The sequence below is a fragment of the Gadus morhua genome, chromosome 8 (assembly GCF_902167405.1).
Source record: "Gadus morhua chromosome 8, gadMor3.0, whole genome shotgun sequence".
Lineage (NCBI taxonomy): Eukaryota > Metazoa > Chordata > Actinopteri > Gadiformes > Gadidae > Gadus > Gadus morhua.
This window is the reverse complement of record NC_044055.1, coordinates 21,440,298-21,462,240: the sequence shown is the minus strand read 5'-3', so window position 1 is coordinate 21,462,240 and position 21,943 is coordinate 21,440,298. Positions and strand designations below refer to the sequence as shown.

The following is a 21,943-nucleotide window of genomic DNA, read 5'->3' as shown; positions in this document are numbered from 1 at the left end:
CTCCTCCTCCTCCCCCTCCTCCTCCTCCACCTCCTCCTCCTCCTCCTCCTCCTCCTCCTCCTCCTCCATGCTTTCCCTCAGGTGGAGCCCTGCGCGTCCAACCTCAACACCAACGACGTGTTTGTGCTGAAGGCGCCCGACGCCACGGTGGTGTGGCAGGGGCTGGGGGCTAGCGAGGAGGAGGTAGCCGCCGCCAAACACGTGGTGGACGCCCTGGGGGGCAGCGTCAGCAACGTCACCGAGGGCAAAGAGCCAGGTGGGTAGCCCCCCCGCTGCCGTCCTGAACCTAGCCCTGGGGTAGAGGCGGCGTGTGGCCGGCCACCAGAGGGTCGCTAGCTCGATCCCCGGCTCCTCCTAGCTGAGCGTCCTGGTGACCCTGAGCCTCACGCTAACTGCTCCCAACGAGCCGGCTGTCGCCTTGCATGGTTGACACCGCCGTCGGTGTGTGAGTGTGTGCCTGAATGGGTGAATGTTAGGCAATAACGTAAAGCCCTTTGATGCCACTGGTTCAAAATGCGCTATATAAATGCAGTCCATTCAGGGACCCTCCACTGCCCTGGTCTGTGTTAACCAACAGCCATGACGCGAAGGCAGCCTGTCACTTGTAACTGCTTTCTGGATTCCAATTTAGGCTGTTTGAATTCGATGTATTTTTTCAAAGCCACTGCTCGTTCTCTATTTCAATCGGAGCCTTTGGGGGTTTATACACCTCAGTTTGACCAGTTGGGACGCTAGGATACTGCTGTGGAGTGAACAAGAACCAGGGTAGCTGTGGGAGAATGAGATGACGTGTGGATTCATTGTGTCTTTCTGTTAGTGAGTCAAGAATAGCAGTAGTAATCTACTGATCATCTATTTTAGAATGGTCATCTCATCTAGGATTGTAACTCAGATAGACTTGGTTTGAAGTACCAGCGCCTCAATGTCCCTTCCCCCCTGGAAAAGTCTAGAAGCTCGATTTAATGACCCTCTTTACTGTGTGTCCCCGCCAACAGCCAGCTTCTGGTCTGCTCTGGGAGGTAAGAAGGACTACCAGACATCAAAGAGTCTGCAGAACATGGTGAAGCCCCCTCGCCTGTTTGGCTGCTCCAACAAGACCGGAAGGCTTATCGTACGTATCACAACAACACCCTTCATAACACTGTCGGGGACGATGTCCGTCTCTCATATTGAGGACACTTTGCTTTGATAGTACTTGACGGGCTGGGACTCGTCAATTATTAGGTCCCTACACTTTCAGTCAATGCTTGATTCTACGGGCTCTTGTCTCCCAGGTGGAGGAGGTACCAGGGGACTTCAACCAAACAGACCTGGCCACCGATGACGTCATGCTCCTGGACACCTGGGACCAGGTGAGAGGCTCTTAGCGGAACGATGATCAGTAACACACAACCGTTGTATCCGTGTTCAGATGGTTCACCCGCTGACTTTGGTGGTTGCTTTGACCTCAGATCTTTCTGTGGGTCGGCGTGGATGCAAACGCAGTGGAGAAGGCTGGCGCTCCCAAAATAGGTTTGTCTTTAAGTCATTATTCAATACACTTCACTAAAAACATCTTGGGTTTGATCCTCTTCTACAGCGAGATGCCCCTGCCTGCTCCTTAATAACATCACATTCATCTTTTAATGAAAGCTCAATGATTTACATTTACATTTACATTTAGGGCATGTAGCAGACGCTTTTATCCAGAGTACATTTTTTCAGAAGAAGGGGAAACAACAACGCATCGCTGACGGTACAGTCAGGATGTTCAACGAACCAAGTGCCAAGCACTAACAATCGCTAGCTTAACCCATTCTCTGCATACAACAGAGATAGCTAGGATAAGATGCTACACAACTAAGCCCTTACAATGACAATACTGAGTGCGTACATTAAGTGCCAGGACATACAACGTACAATAGGTGCATCGGAGGGTGGGAAGGGGGTGTATCTGTATCACTGCAGGTGGCTTTGGCTAACAGCGCGTGCTGAAGGCCTGGACAGTGAGTCCTAAACAGTCTCTCATCCCCCTCTCCTCCAGCCAAGGAGTACGTGGACTCAGACCCCTCCGGGCGCAGGGGTCTGCCCATCTCCACCATCAAGCAGGGGGCTGAGCCCCCCATCTTCACCGGCTGGTTCCAGGCCTGGGACGCCAAGATGTGGGAGACGGATCCGCTGGACAGAATCCGTGCTCGCTTCTGAACACCCATACCTCCTAGCTCCCGGCCCTCGGCCCTCCCAAAGCCCCCGCATGCTCCGCTTCACCAACCTGGTTTTCCTCAGGACCCGGAATCCCCAAGTGCCAAAATCACCTTGTTTTTTGCAAAAACGAAGGAAGGGCTTTCTGCTGAATAATTTGAATTCATTACCACAGTGTTTGGACTTTTACTGTATTCATCATTGGTACTAAAATGCAGCTCAAATGCACTTTGCATGCAAACTTTTATTATATAGGCCTGTATCCTATTCAGTACTTGTGAATTAAAAAAAAACTATGTAAAATGATTATGCTTTATTTTTTTAATTCATTTTTTCAATTGATGATTGCATGCCAGTCAATTCAAGTCAATTAAGTGTCTTTCGACCTAAGAAAGAAAAAAATATTGAATATTGACATCGACTCAGAACCTTAAACATTGCGGAAGACAATGTGTGATTGCAAATGTGATCGTTTTAAATGACCACAATGTTCACCAAAGTAAGCCTATAACCTTTGGTAAGAACTAAATCTTCTCAAACCTATGAGATAAATAGGCTATAATATAGGCTACAATATAAATAAAAAAGGGTTTATAAAAACACTCGCATTTCACTTACTAGACCTACTTCCATATAGCAGGATGAGCGTAACATAAAATATAAGCATACTAATATATTGAAATAGACTTGTGGTTACGCGCACAACAAGGCGCTATTATAGCAGTCATTCAATGACATAGTAACCTGCATTGCCAACCTTCTTTTGCAATGCGGTGGCGCTCCACAGCCCTCTCTGCTGAAGTGCTGTGTGTGTGTGTGTGTGTGTGTGTGTGTGTGTGTGTGTGTGTGTGTGTGTGTGTGTGTGTGTGTGTGTGTGTGTGTGTGTGTGTGTGTGTGTGTGTGTGTGTGTGTGTGTGTGTGTGTGCAGGGATAAGCTGGCTGCTATTCGGTCATGTGATTCCCCTTTTCCTCCTTCGAAGTTGAAAGGCAAAGCAAGGCTGGAGCAGCGGGGACCAAGCTCGTCTCTCCTTTCCTCGTTCCCGGTAGTGGGCTGCTGAAATCGTCCCGTTTCGCCTTGTTTTTGTGGTTCTCGTTTACCTTTCTGTACGATGGCGGGGGCTATTATTGAGAATATGAGCTCCAAAAAGTTGGTGATATTCGGAGTTATCCTGCTTTTGTTCCAGGCGTTGTCCTTCATGGTCGGCGGTCTGATTGGTAAGCACTCAAGTTTTTTTTTTGCCCTTACTTTTATTTGTTTTGTGTTAAATTAGCCTTTTAATGCGAGCGCGACTGGTTGAAGTGGGGGAAATGTATACTTTCTCTTGAAGAAAGTTAGGTTTCTAGTAGGCCTACATGTCTTGCACGGATTGACAAACTATTGTCATGGGTAACGCTATTTAAGGGTTAACTCCACGTTATTTACTGCACTAGAGAAGACTCTACCATGGCATTACTTGACAATGGGGGGTTTTGCCATCTTAAAATCGTATCAGCTCCCTATGTTATTGTTAAACTTACTTTTGGCCACATTGCATGGATTGCCTGGAGCTAAATCACTGCTTTGTACGGAGGTATGTGTGCTAGACGCAGCGTGCAGAACACCGTCATCTCTGCGAAGAAAACCCAATAGGGCTAAGAGCTCCTCGCATTGAACACATCACTGACTCATCACCTGTCGCCATCCTACCGGCAATTAACATCATTAATTGTTGCGACATCCCATTGATTCAACCTCCAATGTTCCCCCCCCCCCCTTACCCCCCTTCCATGTTATGTCTGGCTGGCCGCAGCCTCAGGCAACATCCTTCTCTACCTTTTGTTTCACTCTGTTTCTCCCTCCGTTTTCCCCTTTCCCCCAATCCCTGTCCCCCCTCCCAGCAAATTAAAATGCTCTCTCTTCTCTGTCCTTGTTTCACACACACACACACACACACACACACACACACACACACACACACACACACACACACACACACACACACACACACACACACACACACACACAGTGAAGTGCACAACGTGCATTCAGCTGTCAAAGTTATCTTTGGCCTCAAGGAGAGGTGCTGTCAACTTGTTTCAAATCCAACACACACGGAAGTCAAGGCCGTATTAAATATATGTGTGTGTGTGTCCTTTGGGCTAAATGCTGAAAGAACAGCATAGTTTTTGAGCTTAGGCTACATTGACAAACGGGGAGCTGGTTGTCAATGTAGACTAGTATTTACTTTCCCTCTGTCTCACTCTATTTTACTCCATGTCTCCAGTCGCTCTCATAACTCACTGACCGCTTCTTCCTGAGATTCATATTCAGTAAACATTCATCCTTTTTAATAATCTCCGAAGGACGTTTGTACCAGAGGGAATGGTTGAGTTGTTAAGTGTTTTTAAGTAGTGTGTGTCTGTAACTCTGACCTACTCCATGTTGTGTAAATGGCAGGTGATAAATTAGCTTGTTGGGTGCGCTCCTGGCTGAGATGGTTTTAATGAAGCCGGATTCCATTGTGTTTGCCCAGTGGCCGGGGGCGACGGGGTAATTGAGTAGAGAGAGGAGGGAGGGAGACGGTTGGTCTCGCTCTCGCCTCTTGTTTCCCCGACAAGCCCCGGATCACGGCATGTGGTCAGGGGTCATTGTAGTAGACCCACTGCGCTGGAGACCGGAGGAGCCGCGAGGACGGGGGACTCTGGGGTCACTGCATAACCACACTCGGAGGGGTCCCCCCCGTGTGTGTGTGTGTGTGTGTGTGTGTGTGTGTGTGTGTGTGTGTGTGTGTGTGTGTGTGTTTTTCAAAATCATTCTGCTTGAGTTGAAGAGTGGCAGAAACAGTGGATTATACCAAATGACACAGGCAGAAGAACATATCTCACACACTGGTTTGCGAAAGCCTTTTTGGTCGACAGTGAGAAGGTTATTGTGTCAAAGCCATCAGTTTCCCTGTAGTGTGGGTTTGTTTTACTACTTCAGGTGTATGTGGACTGATAACGTTTCGATGGATAGATTAGACTACAGCTCATCTCTGATGGAACTCCCTGAACTCTTCAGTGGACCTGCGATGTTGGGTCAAGTACTGCATTGATAGGTTGTTGTTGTACTCTGCTAGGTTGATTATATACTGATGTACTGCAATGGCTAATCATAACTTAAAATAAGGTTTATTTTTGTGATAGTTAAGGGTCTTGTTAATGCTTCTTCAGGGGGATGGGTACTTTATTCACTTCAAGATAAAAAAAATCATCAGCACACGCAAGTGTGCTGATGAAGATGAGTATTAGAATTAGGGAAATAAAACATGTTTCAGTGCAAGTAGAAGATGAGTATTAGAATTAGGAACTAGGGAAATAAAACATGTTTCAGTGCAGTGTATTTATTAATTTCCAGTTTCTATATGTAGCCTGGTCAACACAACCTCCCTCCTTTAGCCACGAGACCACCATTTTAGAAAACCAGGGACCTGAATCTCCTCCAGGAATCCTTCAGGATCCTGAGTTAGCATAGGGGTCCCAGGTCCTGTTCTCCCCGTCTGCCAGGGGCCCGCACCACAGGCGGTCGGGGGCCGGTTCCTATTAGCATTATAATGCCTGGTGATATCCTCTGGCCAGACACTACAGGGCCTAATCTCAGCTCAGCTCATCAATCTCTTCAGGGTATAGCCGCGATGGCCCTCTGAAGTTGACTTTGGGGAAATTCCCCACAGTCTCTCGGAACGCTTCAAAAGCCCCCGTGCCTCGCGGCTAATGTGAGTTGCATCTCTAAACATCGGTGAAGGTGTTTGACACTTTGTTTTCGTTTCCTTGGCTTTGGATTCAATCCACTATGGAGGACTGAGGAGTGAGGCTTCTGATGATACATTTGGCCACTCAAATGTAATGGGGCAGGATAGTCGACTGTTTAGGGGCGTTGTACTCACAGCCGAAAGATTTGAGGTGCCTGCCTTAATCGGCAATCTTAATATCTGCAATGAATATATAAAAAAAGAAAACGTGACTTAATGCAACTTTATTATTATAAATTATTTTCATGCTGTGTGTTACATCAAAAGTGAAACCGCCATTTAACTGTGCCTCTCCTCTCTCCCAGCTCCGAGCCCCACTTCAGTGATGTTGTACATGGCCAACAAGTGTGTGGACACGGCCAAGAGCCACCAGAGCACCAAGTGGTTCATGCCCTGGGGGCCCAACAAATGCGAGATCATCCGCAGCTTCGACGAGGCCATGGCCAAGAAGATCGAGGCCAACAACATCGTGTTCGCCGTCCACATCCCGCAGCAAAACATGGAGATGAGCCCCTGGTTCCAGTTCATGCTCGTCATCCTGCAGTTGGACATCGCCTTCAAGATGCACAACCAGATCGGTGAGGCGCCCCGGCCCTCCAGGCAGACCTCCTCCTGGTGACCTGTGTGTTACCCGACGGTAGTTTGGGCGCTTTGCAGAACACGCGTGAATGCTTGAACACGCGTCAGTAGAGCATCGATGCAGAGCAGTGGCGAGGTATAGCGCTCTGCTCTCATTGGATACTTTTGTTAAAGTGTTCTAGAAAGGATTTCTTATGAGGCCGTGTGTTGTAGGGGCAGGCTGGTGGGTCCGTGGTCAGTCTCGCTGACCGCTAGTCCACCATGCAGGGGTGATTCCTAACTCCTTCCTGCTCATTAATGACTCGCTTATAATAGCGCTAAGTCACTGGACAGTGTCTGGTACATTTCTAAATGGTAAATACGTGCGTCGTGCGTAACCAAGAATGGTGGAATCATAATCTGTGTGTGTGTGTGTGTGTGTGTGTGTGTGTGTGTCCCTCCTGAGGCGTCCTGTTGTCCGTTGGTAGTCCGCTCAGTCTCAGGGTGGAGGCCTGAGCGACTCCCAGGAATGTGGCTCCCCTCTCTGTAATCCTAGTGGCACTCAGAGCGCGAGCGCTAACCGTGATGGATCTCCTGTGTTAGCGGGGGGGGGGGGGGGGGGGGGAGGTACTGGGATAACTTCAGGGGGATGGATCAGGGTGGAGAAGTGTTTCCAGGTTTCATAGTTAATGCCCTCAGGGGAAATCTGTCGCCCAATCCTATCCACTTCCTCGGGGTAGTGCTTTACGTCTGATGTTTGTGCTCTTGCCCATATATGATCATGGATAGTGGTGATGGATGGTCGGGGACAAGTGTTGATGAACACGCCTTTTGCCGTGTTGCGTTAAGGACGTCTTGTTCGTTGTGGCCGCCATTTTGGATCAGGCCCAATATCCCATCAGATTTGGGGGCTACAGCCTGGGTTTAACTAGTCACAGTGGGATGAGAGCACAGTGGACTGGACACAATGGCAGCCAACGGCCAGGGAGGGCTGCTCTATGGCCTCGTTTGGTTTGATGGATTTAATACATTATTCCTGATTGGGCTATTTTTTTAATGCTACGTTTAAATGTTGCATATTATGCTGCATCTCATTATAACATGAAATGTGACTATTTGATGTATTTAGACAATCATTGATCCCTATTTATTGCTCCCACATGTATCTTTTAGTAATGGCACATATATACCGTATATTACCGTTGGTAATATAGTTGGAATATATCGTTGTTCCCATTTTGATGCCTTTTAGATTTCTCCAGTTAAACATTCGATATTCACTTTTCCTTGATCGGCCATACCCTTTTAAATCATGGGAAACGTCAAACAAATTGGAAGCCTATTTATCCAAACCACAGAATCTTGGCCTTTTCACTTGACCCCTTAACGGATAAAACCTCTCCTGCTCTGCCGCTCTCTCGGCTGCTTGTAAAATCATGCATTCATATCAAACATTTATTACCCCATCCAACACTCTCTGACGGAGATGAACTAATTCTGCCCTTTTGATTGGGTGAGGTGAGCCACTAAAACCCTGAACAGAAGACCCCCTGTCTCCACGGAGCTAATAAGCCTTATCTTGTGTTCACCATGCCTGGTGACCTCTGAAGCAGCTCCACCCACCTGTCTCACCCCTACCTTCGAATCAAGCCGCCCCCCCCCTGGCAAGCGTCCAGCAACAACACAGCTGTTGAGGAGGATTAGTTTCCGTGGTGATGAGTGCCGGCTTGATGGGCGGTGTGTTGGCGTGCGGTAATCGTAACATTCAGGAATCTCCCGGACCAATGAGAGAGGAGAGAGAGGATGAGAGCGGGGCAATACAGACAAAGTTGACTGCCAATGACTCTCTGCGTTCCTCCCTCTCCACCTCCCCCTCTCCTCGTCGAGGCCAGAGGGTTTCTTTTTGTGGGTGCCAGCGTGTTTCATACTGGACAAGAGGCTCTCTGAAGGCCTGCTGGTGGAGGAGACCACTTGCCTTTTGTAATGCGATCTAAAGATACAGTTTGAATGGCGTCGGATCTGTTACTGAGCCCGCCTGCTCACGGCCCCGTCTAAACACGCTACCTTGATTTAGAGAGGAACGCCAACAGGACTGCCCTGCCTAGCGCCGGTGGGTCAGGGTGGATAGCTCTGGTAACTCTGGCAGGCCTGAGAGCTCTTTTGTCCTTTAAATATATTGAAGAAAAGTACAAGTATTAGTATTTTGAACTACATAATGAACCACACATATGACCAGAATCACCAGTTGAGCTTATCCTAATTAGAAAACTAGAAAGCTGTGCTTTTTTTTTTTTTTATTAGCAGCTGGGCTCCTCCATCCTCCTCATATACAGATATGCACTTGGCTGTCTGTCTTTCCACAACAGATATTAATAAGTGGGGATGAACAGGGTTTGGGAATGGAATGCACTAGTATGAAATATCTCTACCCATAAGATATTCATAAGCTACTATAGGGCAATGTATATAAAAACCTTATTTTGTATAAAGAAAAAAAAGTGTGCGTGTATATACACAGTAGCATGTGCCGGGAATATGATGGTTTTGGTTTTTATCTCCCAAAACCATCATATTTTGGCTGGTACAGGACCACATACATGGCAGACTAAATGGTGCAGCCCTAGTTGGTAGTAAATGTATTAATGAATGCATCCATCTTGACATCAGTGGTTGGCTTATCTGTTTTCTACTGACGCCCCTCCCTCGCCTGGATGACCTCATTCACCTGGCATCAGTGAAACTCTGTTGCCATGCAGTGCAGATCTAGCCTGGCTCCGCCTGCCTAAGTACTTCCGCTCAATTTTGATTTCCCTTCAGTACTAGGTCTGGGTCTGCGGTATGTTAGTGGGGTTTCTCCTTCCAAAATGTGTGCATCCAATCAGCGAACAGAGGGAGTGGCTGAGAACAATGACGTTAAAGTCAGCTCTCGTTGACGGACTTCTTCACGCACAGTCACTGGTTTGTTTACAGCCTGCGCGCAACGTGATTCCCGGCCAAACGTTAGCGATTGGTTATGGCAGATCCAGAGTGGCACTGGGCAGATCCAATAGTTTTAAACTTCAACAGACACCCGCCTTCAAGTGAGTTAACGTTTGTCAATTTAATAGGTCCAGACTCTGTACGAGTGAAACAAAGTACGAGAGTCTGGTAGGACCAGGCTAGGGCAGATCAGTGTGCGGCCCCTTATACTTTGATAGGGTGAATTCTGATCGTAACTCTCTGTCTGGTCTTTTCTACAGAGGAGGGGGCCCTGGCTACAGTGGACGTGGCCCTGGCCTACAGAGACGACACTCTGAGCGAGTGGACGGAGATGGCTCACTCCGTGGAGCAGAGGGAGCTCAAATGTAAATTCAACACCCAGAAGGTGAGGAGACCTCCACTGCCATCAACTGCTTGGCGTGGGCCTACTGGAGGACATTAATGTTGGATCTGGGTCATTCAAGGGTTGTGTGGTAAATGGGCATGTTTGAGGTACTGCATTGTAGTACCTCAAGAGAGAGATCAGTGTAATTCAGTATTCATCTCGTTGATGAAGTGGAGTATTGTTATGTTTTCATAAGAGTGATTAGGTTATCGCTTTACGGTGCGTTAAGACAGAGGAGTAGATATGCTTTTCACTCATAGCAATTCTGAATGGGCCAGAGATGGGATTGGTATGATTTATAACAATCTCGAGTATACAAACGAATCTCAGCTAAATTTCCAGCTAATATTTCTTCAATTAACATACAAGATCCCTCCTCCAACTAGTGTTTCTAATTTTGGGGATTTCCTCATGGTAGAAAAATGTTAAATAATTGATTCCATCAATACAGAAGCTTTATTTTCTGCACTCGACAACGAAAACTTCACACCGTGTGTCAGTGTCTTTCGTGGGATAAACTCTGACCTGTTTTCCTCCAGAACTATGAGAACGAGGGCCGCTACTACGACTGTGACCTCCTGCCCTTCATGGAGTTGGGCAGCGTGTCCCACAAGTACTACCTGCTCAACATCCGCCTGCCCGTGCACGAGCGCAAGAAGATCAACGTTGGCATCGGGGAGGTCAAAGACATCCAACTGGTGGTGAGTCTGCGTCGGTGGGACTGTATATTTCCAAAGAATATTGTTCATAAATGGACTCTAAACAATGTAAAAATGTTAAATGTGTTATATGTATTGATCAATCATCTCTATAGCAGGCGACACTACAAGCCGATGTTTACTTGCACTGCGTAACGTGACGGGTTGCTTTTGATAGCCGTTTGTCCACTCGGGGCTAATGTAGAAACGTGACGTACACCATGGTAGAGGAGCCGCTCTGTCTGTAGATAAAGGTCTCGTTCTAACGAAAGCACAACAATTACTTGGGATTATACACCAATTAAGAGTGATCCCTGCAATTTACAGTACACTTCTTCAAGATGTAAGCTAGCCATGTGACAAACATTAGAACTTTTTTTTTTTAAAACTACAGAACAAGGTACATACAGAAAACACCAATTCACAGAATATGCGTCGTAGTTATTTAAATCAAAATAATCATTACAGGCCGTTGAGGTAGACCCTAATAGCAGTATACACTGCATTACTGAAATTATGAATCATGAGATGTTGACACGCTGTTTTTGCAGGGCATCCACCAGAACGGAGGCTTCACCAAGGTCTGGTTTGCCATGAAGACCTTCCTCACCCCCAGCATCCTCATCGTCCTCGTCTGGTACTGGAGACGGATCACCCTCATGACCCGGCCCCCCGTACTGCTGGAGAAGTAATTCAGTTTGTCTTATTTGCATTGGATGCTTTTGAATTGGATGGCCACTAAAATAATTCTCTACATGCGTCATGTGGACGTAAATATTCATAAAACGACCTGGCTACTCTTGTACTACTACTTGCGCCACAAATCCAGCAAACCACAAACTTCTGGACCCAGACCTACACCGTCGCTCTCCATGCCCCTAAAGCAGCACTCTGCTCTGAACCTCAGAACATCTGCTTAGTGAGCTCATCTGTCCCCATGCAGCGGAGGTGGAACTGCAGCGCAGGCCTCCACGCGTACATCTGGCTCCCTGGTTAAAGGTCTCAGAGCACTCGGCACTAAAGGCTATAAAGGCTCCTGTATGTTGATATGGCTTCTTTGAGATTGATGGAAGATATGCTGTTAAACAATACAAGGGACTTTGATTTTATGTGATATTGACTTGTGGTTACATAATGGTAAGAATAAACATGTCCAGACACTGAGTGAACTCCACATGATGGCTCAAGATTCAGCGAAAAACAAGCAGGAAGTTGATTCTTAAACGCAGATACATACACACGGTGTGAGGGTCAGCATTTACTGGAGTGCGTGATCAGAATGTCGCACGCAGAGTAAAGTAGTGCTAGTAGCGCTAGCCAACCTCTGGAAGAACCACACCTTAGTCATGCCAGTGTTTCTGGGACGAGCACTACAGGAAAGACCTAGCCAAGCATGTCAAACATTACACGACATACTAGCTAGTAATGCACGTACACTCGCATACACACTACAGTCCTACTGGTCTTCCACAGATGTGATTCCCAGATGGCCGACGGGCAGTGCCACTCCAGCCTATTTGTGAAGGCCAATAATTATTTAATGCTGTAAAAGCTTTAGTGGCAGTGATGTCATGGGTCCGGAGCACTCTTGAGTCTGAAGGGACAAATAGTTCTGTTTGGGTGATGGGCTGGTGTCAAAACTGAGTGCAAGTTGGTTTAATGTAGTGAGGATGAACTCTGTGGCTTTAGCGTCTGTTAGAGACCGTGTGTGTGTGTGTGTGTGTGTGTGTGTGTGTGTGTGTGTGTGTGTGTGTGTGTGTGTGTCATGCTCCAAATGTTCTGCATACCAATCCAATGTGGTTTCACTCTTGTTTACGTCGGGATAAAACACTGAGGCTTCCTGATTATTATCTTTTCTCTTTCTTTCTATCTGCTACGCGTTGACAGATAACAGAGGCCTTATCTCACGTTGACATAACCCTTACTCTGAACATAAATGTTGTGCCTACACATACTCTTATTAACCTTTTCCCTCTACCCTCCTGAAGCTTCCCTCACCTCCGTCACCACGGTTACACGGACCAGTCCCCCTCCGTTTCTTCTCTGTACCATTATCCTTTAATCGCTCCGCAGCGTGCTGAGACCTGAAGCCGAGGTTTTCCCAGAAACGTTGCTCTGATTATGAGGCGGGAACATTCTTGACTTTGCCTTGAACGCTGATATGTCTAGACTCTTTTCATTTGGGGAACATATTTGTGTTTTGGTCACATACTGTCCTACACACTCACCCTTACCTGGGGCGTGCGTGCGTGCGTGCGTGCGCGCGTGTGTGCGCGCGTGTGTGCGCGCGTGTGTGCGCGCGTGTGCGTGTGCGTGTGTGCGCATGTGTGTGCGCGTGTGTGTGTGTGTCATTATTTGATACATTATTCGATAATTTATTTTATGCACCTCAACAATTCTCTCATCCTAGCTTGGTGGATATTGTTGAGTCATGTGTTTCGGTGCATACATAAACAGCCTCCCCTGATGCTTTGTCCTGTATCGGCCTGTGGATCCACTTCTTTGAACCACCGAAATGACTTGCAATATTCTGTTTTAATATTTGGTATGTAATTAATGGCTGCAAGTTGTGATAATTATAGGAATATTGCTAATAAGATGTAGGACAACGTGTACCAGCGAGATGGCATCTTTGTGCCCTTTATGGATAGGGAAGAGAGACAGGAAAGTGGGTTGGAGAAGAGAGGTGATGACATGTAGCACAGGAACCCAGGTGGGCTGGGCCCTGGGTCCTCACTGCCTACAGGGTCAGCCCACTAGCGGGGTCAGCGTCTGCCACGGAGCCTCCCAGGTTAACCGGGTCTACACCGAACCCGCCTACAGCCCACAGTCTAGTAACATGTTCAATGATTCCTGTACCTTCCAGGGTCATCTTTGCCCTGGGCATCTCCATGACCTTCATCAACATCCCCGTGGAGTGGTTCTCCGTTGGCTTCGACTGGACCTGGATGCTGCTCTTCGGAGACATACGGCAGGGCATCTTCTACTCCATGCTGCTCTCCTTCTGGATCATCTTCTGTGGGGAGCACCTCATGGTACCTGACCCGGCCCCTTCCTCCTTAATGTTCAAAGGCAGTGGATCCTTTCATTTATCTTTCATTGTTTTTCTCTGAATGGTCATGCTGATGTTTCACCAGTCCTCTTCAGATCTGCGCATGGAGTAGCTCTCCACTCACTTTGACATTTTCATCCACAAACAAAAAGAGTAAATCGGGTGCACCTCAGTCTGTCTGAAAGTCTCCTCTTGGTAAATAAATTGTAAATGGAGGGCATTTCTATAGCCCCTAGGCCTAAAAAAATGTTTTGTTCGGTTCCGGTTTCCGACCGACCCTGTCAATTTATGTGCGACCCAAATTATTTTATGAGGTTTAAAAAAATAAAATAATAATAATTGATGCAAACTATAATTACGTTTTTGAACAGCACCTCTTCATTCTGTACAAGGATGAGCGAATTTCCTCGTTTTTAAATGAAAACAACCTACATATCATTCGCTGCCACTGGAAAAAATAAAATAAAAAAATAAAATACATTCCCTACCTACCCATGACCTCAACTGACGACTAACAGGAACCAATTATTATTTTTTTTAGCCCTTATTTATCCAGTGGCCACTCAAAGCACTTTACAATATCTCCTAACATTCACCCATTCATCCACACATTCACACACCAACGGCGGAGTCAAGCAGCCAGCTCGTCGTGCGTCTTGCTCAGGGTCTCCTCGACCCCCAGTTAGGAGGAGCGGGGGTCGAGCTAGCCTGAGGTAACTTGGTGTTGTGTGTCCAGGACCAGACGGAGAGGAACAGGTTCTCTATCTACTGGAAGCAGGTGGGACCCATCGTCTTCGGCTCCTTCTGCCTGTTCATCTTCGACATGTGTGAGAGGTGAGTCCAAGCCCGTGGTTAATGGTTCACAATATGTACTTGGCTTTTCTAAATGGCACCGTCGTAAATGCATTTGAATGCTAACAATAAATGGCCACAGCTTCAGCTTTATATATGTGCAGTTTCATTTAAAAGTCCAATATGTAACAAACATGTTCGTTAATATGTAACAAATGGTCGAAATACCGGCTTCTCCGACAACAATGCTGCAACCAGCATGTTCTCCTTTTGTAGTTACATCACCATTTGTTCTTGGCCTGTGTGTTATGGTTCTGTGCCCTGTGAACCCGGTGATGTCAGATATTAAACTAATAGGCATACAAATGCAGTGTGCTGAATCCATGGAAGCTAGTAAACTGATTACCTGAGAGTGTGCTACATTCTACTCCAAATAGTGTAGCTGCATTTGAACGGTGGAGACCGCTCAGAGGGAGAATTCAAGACGAATGGAACAGAATCTGGTTATATTTTGCAAACGATGAATAAATTGTGAATGTGTGCATAAGCATTCATTCACAACCGCTCTTTAAAATAGTGTGAATTTAGACAGTAGCACCCGTTTTAAATGCTGCTAAGTAAAGTGATTATACTATTTAATATTAATTGAAGTAAATGCTTTATCCAAGGGTCTTGAAGTGTGTTTTCTCGTTCACATGTTATTAATGAGCAAGTAAGGGTAGGCTGCTGACATTGGGGTTTGAACCCAGAACCTGTTTGATGAGATTCAAACACTCTAGCCACTACACTGTCTAGCCCTTTAAGGATAGGATTAGCTTAAAGATCTGTAATGTTGTCTTTTTATCAATAGGGGAGTCCAGCTCACCAACCCCTTCTACAGTATCTGGGCCTCAGACGTTGGAACAGAGCTGGCTGTATCCTTCCTCACTCTGTGTGTATTTATGTCTGTGTATGTGTGTGTGACAGGGGTTGATGAGTTTGTCTGTTTATTCTTTGAGGTTAGAAGCATCAATGCACTCGACGGTTCTCACTGTAAATAGTCAGTGGTGACAAATGTTGTCTACTCTAAATAATGTAGAGCCCAAACTATCAGTCACAAAACTCTTCTGATGCACACTAGCCAAACTCGTACATGAATCACAGCTTATCCAGGAAAGGGATTCAAAGGCTAGGGACAACATGACGTTCTTACGGCAGCCATTTAAAAAGTTTGTTGACCTCCTTGTAATTGTGCCTCTCTCACCCCCCCCCCCCCCCCCCCCCCCCCTTACCCTCTCTCTTCTCTCTGTCCTGGAATGTACTCCGTACACAACCAGCTCCGTGCTTTCCAATCTAGTAAGGTGTGTGTGTGTGTGTGTGTGCGTGTGCGTGCGTGCGTGCGTGCGTGCGTGCGTGCGCGCACAGAGGGGTCTACTTCTTGCCAAGGTGATGCAAGATTCATCAGTTCATTGCTCTCTACCCCCCCCCTCCCCCCACCCACCCTGTCTCCCAGCATCCATAAACAGTGCCGGCTGAGACGCGGGATTTGACATTTACTTGGAACAGGCATGTGGAGTCTGGAAGACATTCTATTCAGCTTCTATAAACAGCATCACGAGAGCCCCATCAGACCCTACCAGGGACTACGGGGCTCTCTTGCTTTAAGGAAGGCCTAAATGTGTGGCCACGGCAATGCATTATTCTTTAAAAAATGTCATTGCTCATGGCAGTTGTAAGTGCAAATAAGATGCTATCAAATTAATAATAATAACAGCCCTAATAATGGGCCCATGGACCTAAAGAGGTTGGGGACACCTAGTGTGCATTGTCCTTTGTTTGCATCGTACTTTGTGTTGTATTGTATTCCTCCAATCCCTCCAGTGCTGTGCCAGTCGTTTCCCTTGACCTAGCGTCGCTCAAGATGGCGTTCATTGTCGTGGCGGGGATCTGTGCCTGCCTCTACTTCCTCTTCCTGTGCTTCATGGTGTTCCAGGTGTTCCGCAACATCAGCGGCAAGCGGTCTTCCCTGCCGGCCATGTCCAAGGCCAGGAGGCTCCACTACGAGGTGCGGGGGGTGCTTTGTATACCGACTCAATGATACTCATGTTGGGGGCGCTCCGGTGGTTCACTGGGTCTCTCTCTCGCTCTCGCTCTCGCTCTCTCTCTCTCTCTCTCTCTCTCATATTTATATAAAGATGCAAAAATAAATCGCATGAAAGGGTACCCACCTCGGGTCCACTCAACGAACACACCCTACGGTGACCAGCATGGGGAGGTGTGCACGCTTCCACACAGTGAGATGGAGAATGGTTTTCCTTCGTTCTGAAATATTCTTTTAAGAATTATTGACGGGCTACATTTTGAGACCAAAGTAATGACTAAACGATGCAGAGAAATGTACTTTTAAAATGGGTGCCCCCTGGTGGCCTAGGGGGCCTTAAGCCGTCGCTGGTATAGGGCCTATAGCTAGGAACTGCCCTGGGTATTGCATTATTCATTAACACTATAGCAATATGGTCACCCCTAACCAGGTGGATGTTGCTTAACTTCAAAAGGGCTTAATTGGCATTTTAAAAATAGAGCAACGGAAAAATAACCTTGACTGACTGTACAATGTCCTGACGTATTAAAGTTCAAATACGAAATACAAGGTTAAACATAAAATAATAAAATGTATCTAGATGAAGTTGTTTGAGGGCAAGGCAACTTTATTTATAAAGCCCTTTTTATACGCGAGGCAGACTCAAAATGCATTGTAGAAAGTGCAATTTAGCATTTTTATTGTACAATGTGTATAATAGTAAATTATTTTCCAAACATTTCAGTTTCATTATAGTACAGTGTCTTGCTCGGCTACCTCTTTAACCCTTTCTCTTTACCCCCTCTTTTCCTTAATCTGTCTCTCTCGCTCTTTTATTTTTCTCTCTCTCTCTCTCTCTCTCTCTCGCTCTCGCTCTCGCTCTCTCTCTCGCTCTCTCTTCCCCCCCCCCCCCCCTCCAATCCACCAAGCCTTAAAGGGTTTGGTAGATCAAAGAGTAAGGCTTTAAACTAAAGCCAGAGCTATTGGTGAAGCTCCTCTTCCCTGTCCAATTTATCTATTCATTTTGAAACGAGCTTGTGCAGCTCTTGCACTACTGTATAATTATTGAGCTTGCAATGTTGATGATGTGCTTTGCTTGTTCTCATCCTCACATACACACTCGTTGTTTTAAGATGAACGCATTGGCTAAACTACAAAATGTAGTTTCTGGCCCTCAGAAGAGGTCCGTCCTATAGAAAGTGTTCTCAACCCGTTTCCCGTCGCCCCACACAGGGTCTGATATTCAGGTTCAAGTTCCTCATGCTGGTGACTCTGTTCTGCGCTGCCATGACGGTCATCTTCTTCATCATCAGCCAGGTGAGTCTGGGCCTCAGCCAGAGGCGCGGCCTCCTTCTACAAATGCCCGGACGAGGAGTCCCATCTGCGGCTTTAGCACCCTGACCGCAGGGATCTCTGTTTATCTCTCGATCTCTCTCTCTCTCTCCCTCTGTCTCGATCTCTCGATCTCTCTCTCTCTCTCTCTCTCGCTCTCGCTCTCTCTCTCTCTAGGTGATGGAAGGCCACTGGCAATGGGGCAGCCAAAAGCTGGAGTTGAACAGCGCGTTCTTCACGGGGATCTACGGCATGTGGAACCTCTACGTGTTCGCCATCATGTTCCTGTACGCGCCGTCGCACAAGCGCTACGGAGACAACCAGTCCGGTGGACAGTGCATCATAAGTACGTTGTCCGACTCAAAGGCACCCTTGGCTTTCTGAAAAGGCAAATGCTAGAATGTCAATGAACTAGCTTATAGTGTTTAACGGTAGATCAGGCCCAAAGGGAATCACATGCCAGGTTAACACTAGTGCCTCAATGGCTCTTGTTCTGCGTGCTTGATTGTATTTACTAATTAGTATTTTAGCAGTGCATTTCTCTGAATTTTCTTAGTGGAATAGGACGTATGTCTTTAAGGAGGGGTCACGGGTTTGGCAGCTCGCTCCACGGTGCCTACAAGAAGGTTTTGTGCATGGGATTAAACCCTGTTTATTTCGGCTGGTATGCAAATGCCCATTCCCCCCGAATTCTCTGACCCCTTTCCTAAGAGGCCCTATCCAACTGAATTCAAACGGCATTTTCCAACCTTTTCAGTGAGACTTCTGCGTCAAACCGCAGGTTGTGACGGGACATCAGGAGGTGGGAGGGTTTGTCCCGATGGCTGGGGAACAGCTCTGCCAAAGCAGCGCTGAGCTATCGTCACAAATCCCAGCTAGCTGTAAATCATTGTTATGAGTTACAATGTAATTGGAAAAAATCTTTTTTAACACCAGTGCAGACTTGTGTCATTGCTACGTCTTACAGCCCTATGAATACCTGAAGTAGGCACAAATACATTTGGGTCGCAAATATATGAATAAAGACCAGCCATGATTTATTGTATTTTATTTTGGTCCATGTCCTGGGGCCACGTTCACAAAGAATCTTAGGGCTAAAAGTATCCGCTATGTGGCAAATTTAGGAGAAACTCCTAAAATAATGGACGTGTCAGTCTTTATTTTGCTAAGAGCAATTCACAAAGTATCTAAGCCTAAAAGTAGCACCTAAGTCTAGGAGGGCTGAAATGTCCTCGAGAGGACTCCTAACTCAGTAAGACCTATCCACAAAGAATCTGAAAATTGCTGCAGCGAGACAAAATTATTTGGAGACAATGGAGGACTGCGAATTGGGAACAGGGAAAATGCAACTTTGCAATGCTGACGTTTTGGGAATATCGCAACCATCAGTGATGGTTAAAACACACGGGGTCAATGTTACAAATTTACCTTTTTAATTATTTAATACATAAATAAATCGCTTAAACCATCATTATTTGTCTCGTGTATTAATGGTAATACATGACTTTAATCAACATTATTTATTGCAAATAATGGGAATGAATCACTTTACTAATAATAATGATCATTATTTAAACAGTAGCGCTGTTGGTTTCAAGTAGAAAATAATAGAACTACTCTGATTTATGATTATGATGATCGAATCATTTATTGTAAAATGATTTTGTTTTCGCTTTCATACATCATGATAAGAGGACTTGAACAGAGGTATGGGCTGATATTTAAAGTGTTTAAGTGCTGGAAATATTCTCATTGGATAATGGTTTGCTGGGTGCTTTTAAACACGATGTACAAGATGTTGATGTAATGCAATTTATGTATTTTTATTGTTAGCTTTCGCTTTAACATGCATACAACGTCATTAATGTGGGCTGCACAAACCCGTCGTCATGCGTGTATTCTGCTAACTGCAGGTAGGACTTCATTTGTAGCCTTTTCGGGGTTGTTGCGGATGAGTTTCACCGAGACCGCCTGCAATCAACAACCAATCACCGTACTGACCGCTTCTAATCTCGTGCACGAGAGTGCATGAGTTTAGAAGCGGTCAGTAGGGTGTAAAGGGGCGTCACTCTTAGTTCACTCTTAGTGATTTATCCTAGCATGAGTAGGTCTCAGCGGCTTTGTGAATTACTTTTTTTAAAAAACGTAAAAACTTTTAGCGCGTGTTAGGAGCAATCCTAGCAGTAAGATAAAAAGCTTTGTGCATACGGCGTCACGTCTTGAAGTAACTAGATGGGATGGTGTCAGTGAAAGTCCTCATTGGGGTATTTTGAATAAGAAGGGGCCCATAAGAGCATCCTTGGGAGTCATACCCCCCTCTATTGGATGATTTCTCGCTATGTAGTGGTGATTTAAAGTCACTGAAACACTGTCCCTATACTTTTTTGTGACTCCATGTCCATGTAGTCTTGTAGTTATAGTTTTACATATTTTAAATTCTAAACCCACTTGAAACCCCCACTCGTTCTGCGCTGTGCATCACGGTATTGCCTACATTCTGATCAACAATGTAGTGGTACCAGCTTCTCGGACACATTAGAGTTCACGTGTTTCTACACAGAGAAGCAGCTGGCTGAATGCATTTCCTCATTAATGGCTACCTGTCTGGGAACAGTTAGCTAGAGAAGGAGAACAAACAGATCCCCAGGGGAAGGGGCGACTGCCTTGGTCCAAGTCTCTGTAGCTAATGGACTCCAGGCTTCCTTCCAAAGGGGGAGGAGGAGGAGGAAAAGGGGTGGGGGAAGGTTGGTAAATGAAAACCATCCATGTTCTGCTTCGAGAAGGATGGCTCGAGGATAAATCATTCGTATGAACAAGACGGTTCGATTATTGAATTGGGTATACTGGTATCTTTTGAACAGATTGGGTTTGACAATGTTCACGTAAACAAGTAGACGAGTAGTGTTGCCCTCCAAGCTAACAGTACTGTGTGTGTGTGTGTGTGTGTGTGTGTGTGTGTGTGTGTGTGTGTGTGTGTGTGTGTGTGTGTGTGTGTGTGTGTGTGTGTGTGTGTGTGTGTGTGTGTGTGTGTGTGTGTGTTAGGTGACACCGGAGCCAGTGGAGAGGAGATCCAGTTGACCACCACCATCACCCACGTGGACGGGCCCACGGAGCTGTACAAGATGACGGGGAAGGCGGCACAGGAGTAGCCCCTCTCCGCCTGGCCGGGCCCTTGATTGCTGCCTCCTGCTCCCTAGGGGCCCTAAAGTCATCCGTTCGATTCGTGTTTAACCTTTTTTTATATCAACGACACTAAGGGGCCTCTCGTCAGCTAGGGTAGGGTCTCTACGCTCCTCTCTATGGCTCTACACTCCTCTCCACTCCACTGCCTGACTCAATCATGGACACTTGGGATAAAGTCCTCTCTCACTGTCTCCAGGAGTCTGACCAATCACAACGACTTATCCGTCTTGTTGTTTCATCGGTTGCAGTTCTTTGTAAAGTGTTTTTTGTTTTTGTTTTTGGTACTTTGTGCGAACTCGTATGGGGTGGTACATATTACAAAACCCTTCATTTCAAACCATCCAGATCAGTGTTGTAGCCGTTGTTAAAAGCTGTCGTTACACCAGAGTCTTCTGTTAGGTAGGTAGGCTCACAGTAGAATGACTGACTGAAACCCAACCTGGGTCTTTCTGTTATGGGATGGACCACAGGGTTTTATTGGCTAGTAAATGACCAATTTGGATTTTTATAGGGAATGTATGTTTTTCTAGTCCTATATTTTCATGTTGGCCTAATGGTCTCATCGAAGGCTTCCTCTCTGTGCACTCACACCAATACGCTCTCGTAGAACATAGATAAAGGGAGAAGCTATTCTCTAATGTTACCTTTTTTATTATTGTTGGGGAAATGTACAGACTCTACATAGGTGTTATTCGGGGAGCGAAATGGATCTTGTAATGTCATTCATTATGTTACAATGTAGATATCAATTTTTTCTAAAGTGCTTATAATCAACTTTATAATGTATTCGCATGAAGTAGTATCCTTGTTGTTTGAGAGATTTGAAGTTGACGAGCCTTTTACACATGGGCCCTAGTTATTTTGTGCATTTTATTCTAATTTAAATAAAATCTTTTACTTTATATGTGTTTTTATTCTCTTTTACTTGAGCTCCTGCCTTTTTGTTGCGTATTG

The 21,943-nt window shown here is 46.1% G+C and overlaps 2 protein-coding genes across 2 annotated transcripts in view; both read left to right on the top strand.

Annotated features, from left to right (window-relative positions):
- The window catches only part of scinlb (scinderin like b), a 16,059-nt gene extending 13,572 nt beyond the window's left edge, over positions 1-2,487 (top strand). Inside the window, 5 exon segments of the mRNA XM_030363335.1 lie at positions 82-256; positions 996-1,111; positions 1,275-1,352; positions 1,452-1,512; positions 2,024-2,487. Of these exon segments, the coding sequence (XP_030219195.1) occupies positions 82-256; positions 996-1,111; positions 1,275-1,352; positions 1,452-1,512; positions 2,024-2,184 (591 nt within the window). The 3' untranslated portion in view covers positions 2,185-2,487.
- Positions 2,488-3,134: 647 nt separating this feature from the next.
- Positions 3,135-21,891, top strand: wls (Wnt ligand secretion mediator). The gene is made up of 12 exons (XM_030363336.1): positions 3,135-3,396; positions 6,257-6,529; positions 9,749-9,873; positions 10,413-10,574; positions 11,123-11,259; positions 13,438-13,606; positions 14,360-14,457; positions 15,266-15,329; positions 16,316-16,459; positions 17,708-17,791; positions 17,984-18,152; positions 20,849-21,891. The coding sequence occupies exons 1-12, from the start codon at positions 3,291-3,293 to the stop codon at positions 20,953-20,955; spliced, it is 1,638 nt and encodes a 545-aa protein (XP_030219196.1). The 5' UTR covers positions 3,135-3,290; the 3' UTR covers positions 20,956-21,891.
- The last annotated feature ends 52 nt before the right edge of the window (positions 21,892-21,943 follow it).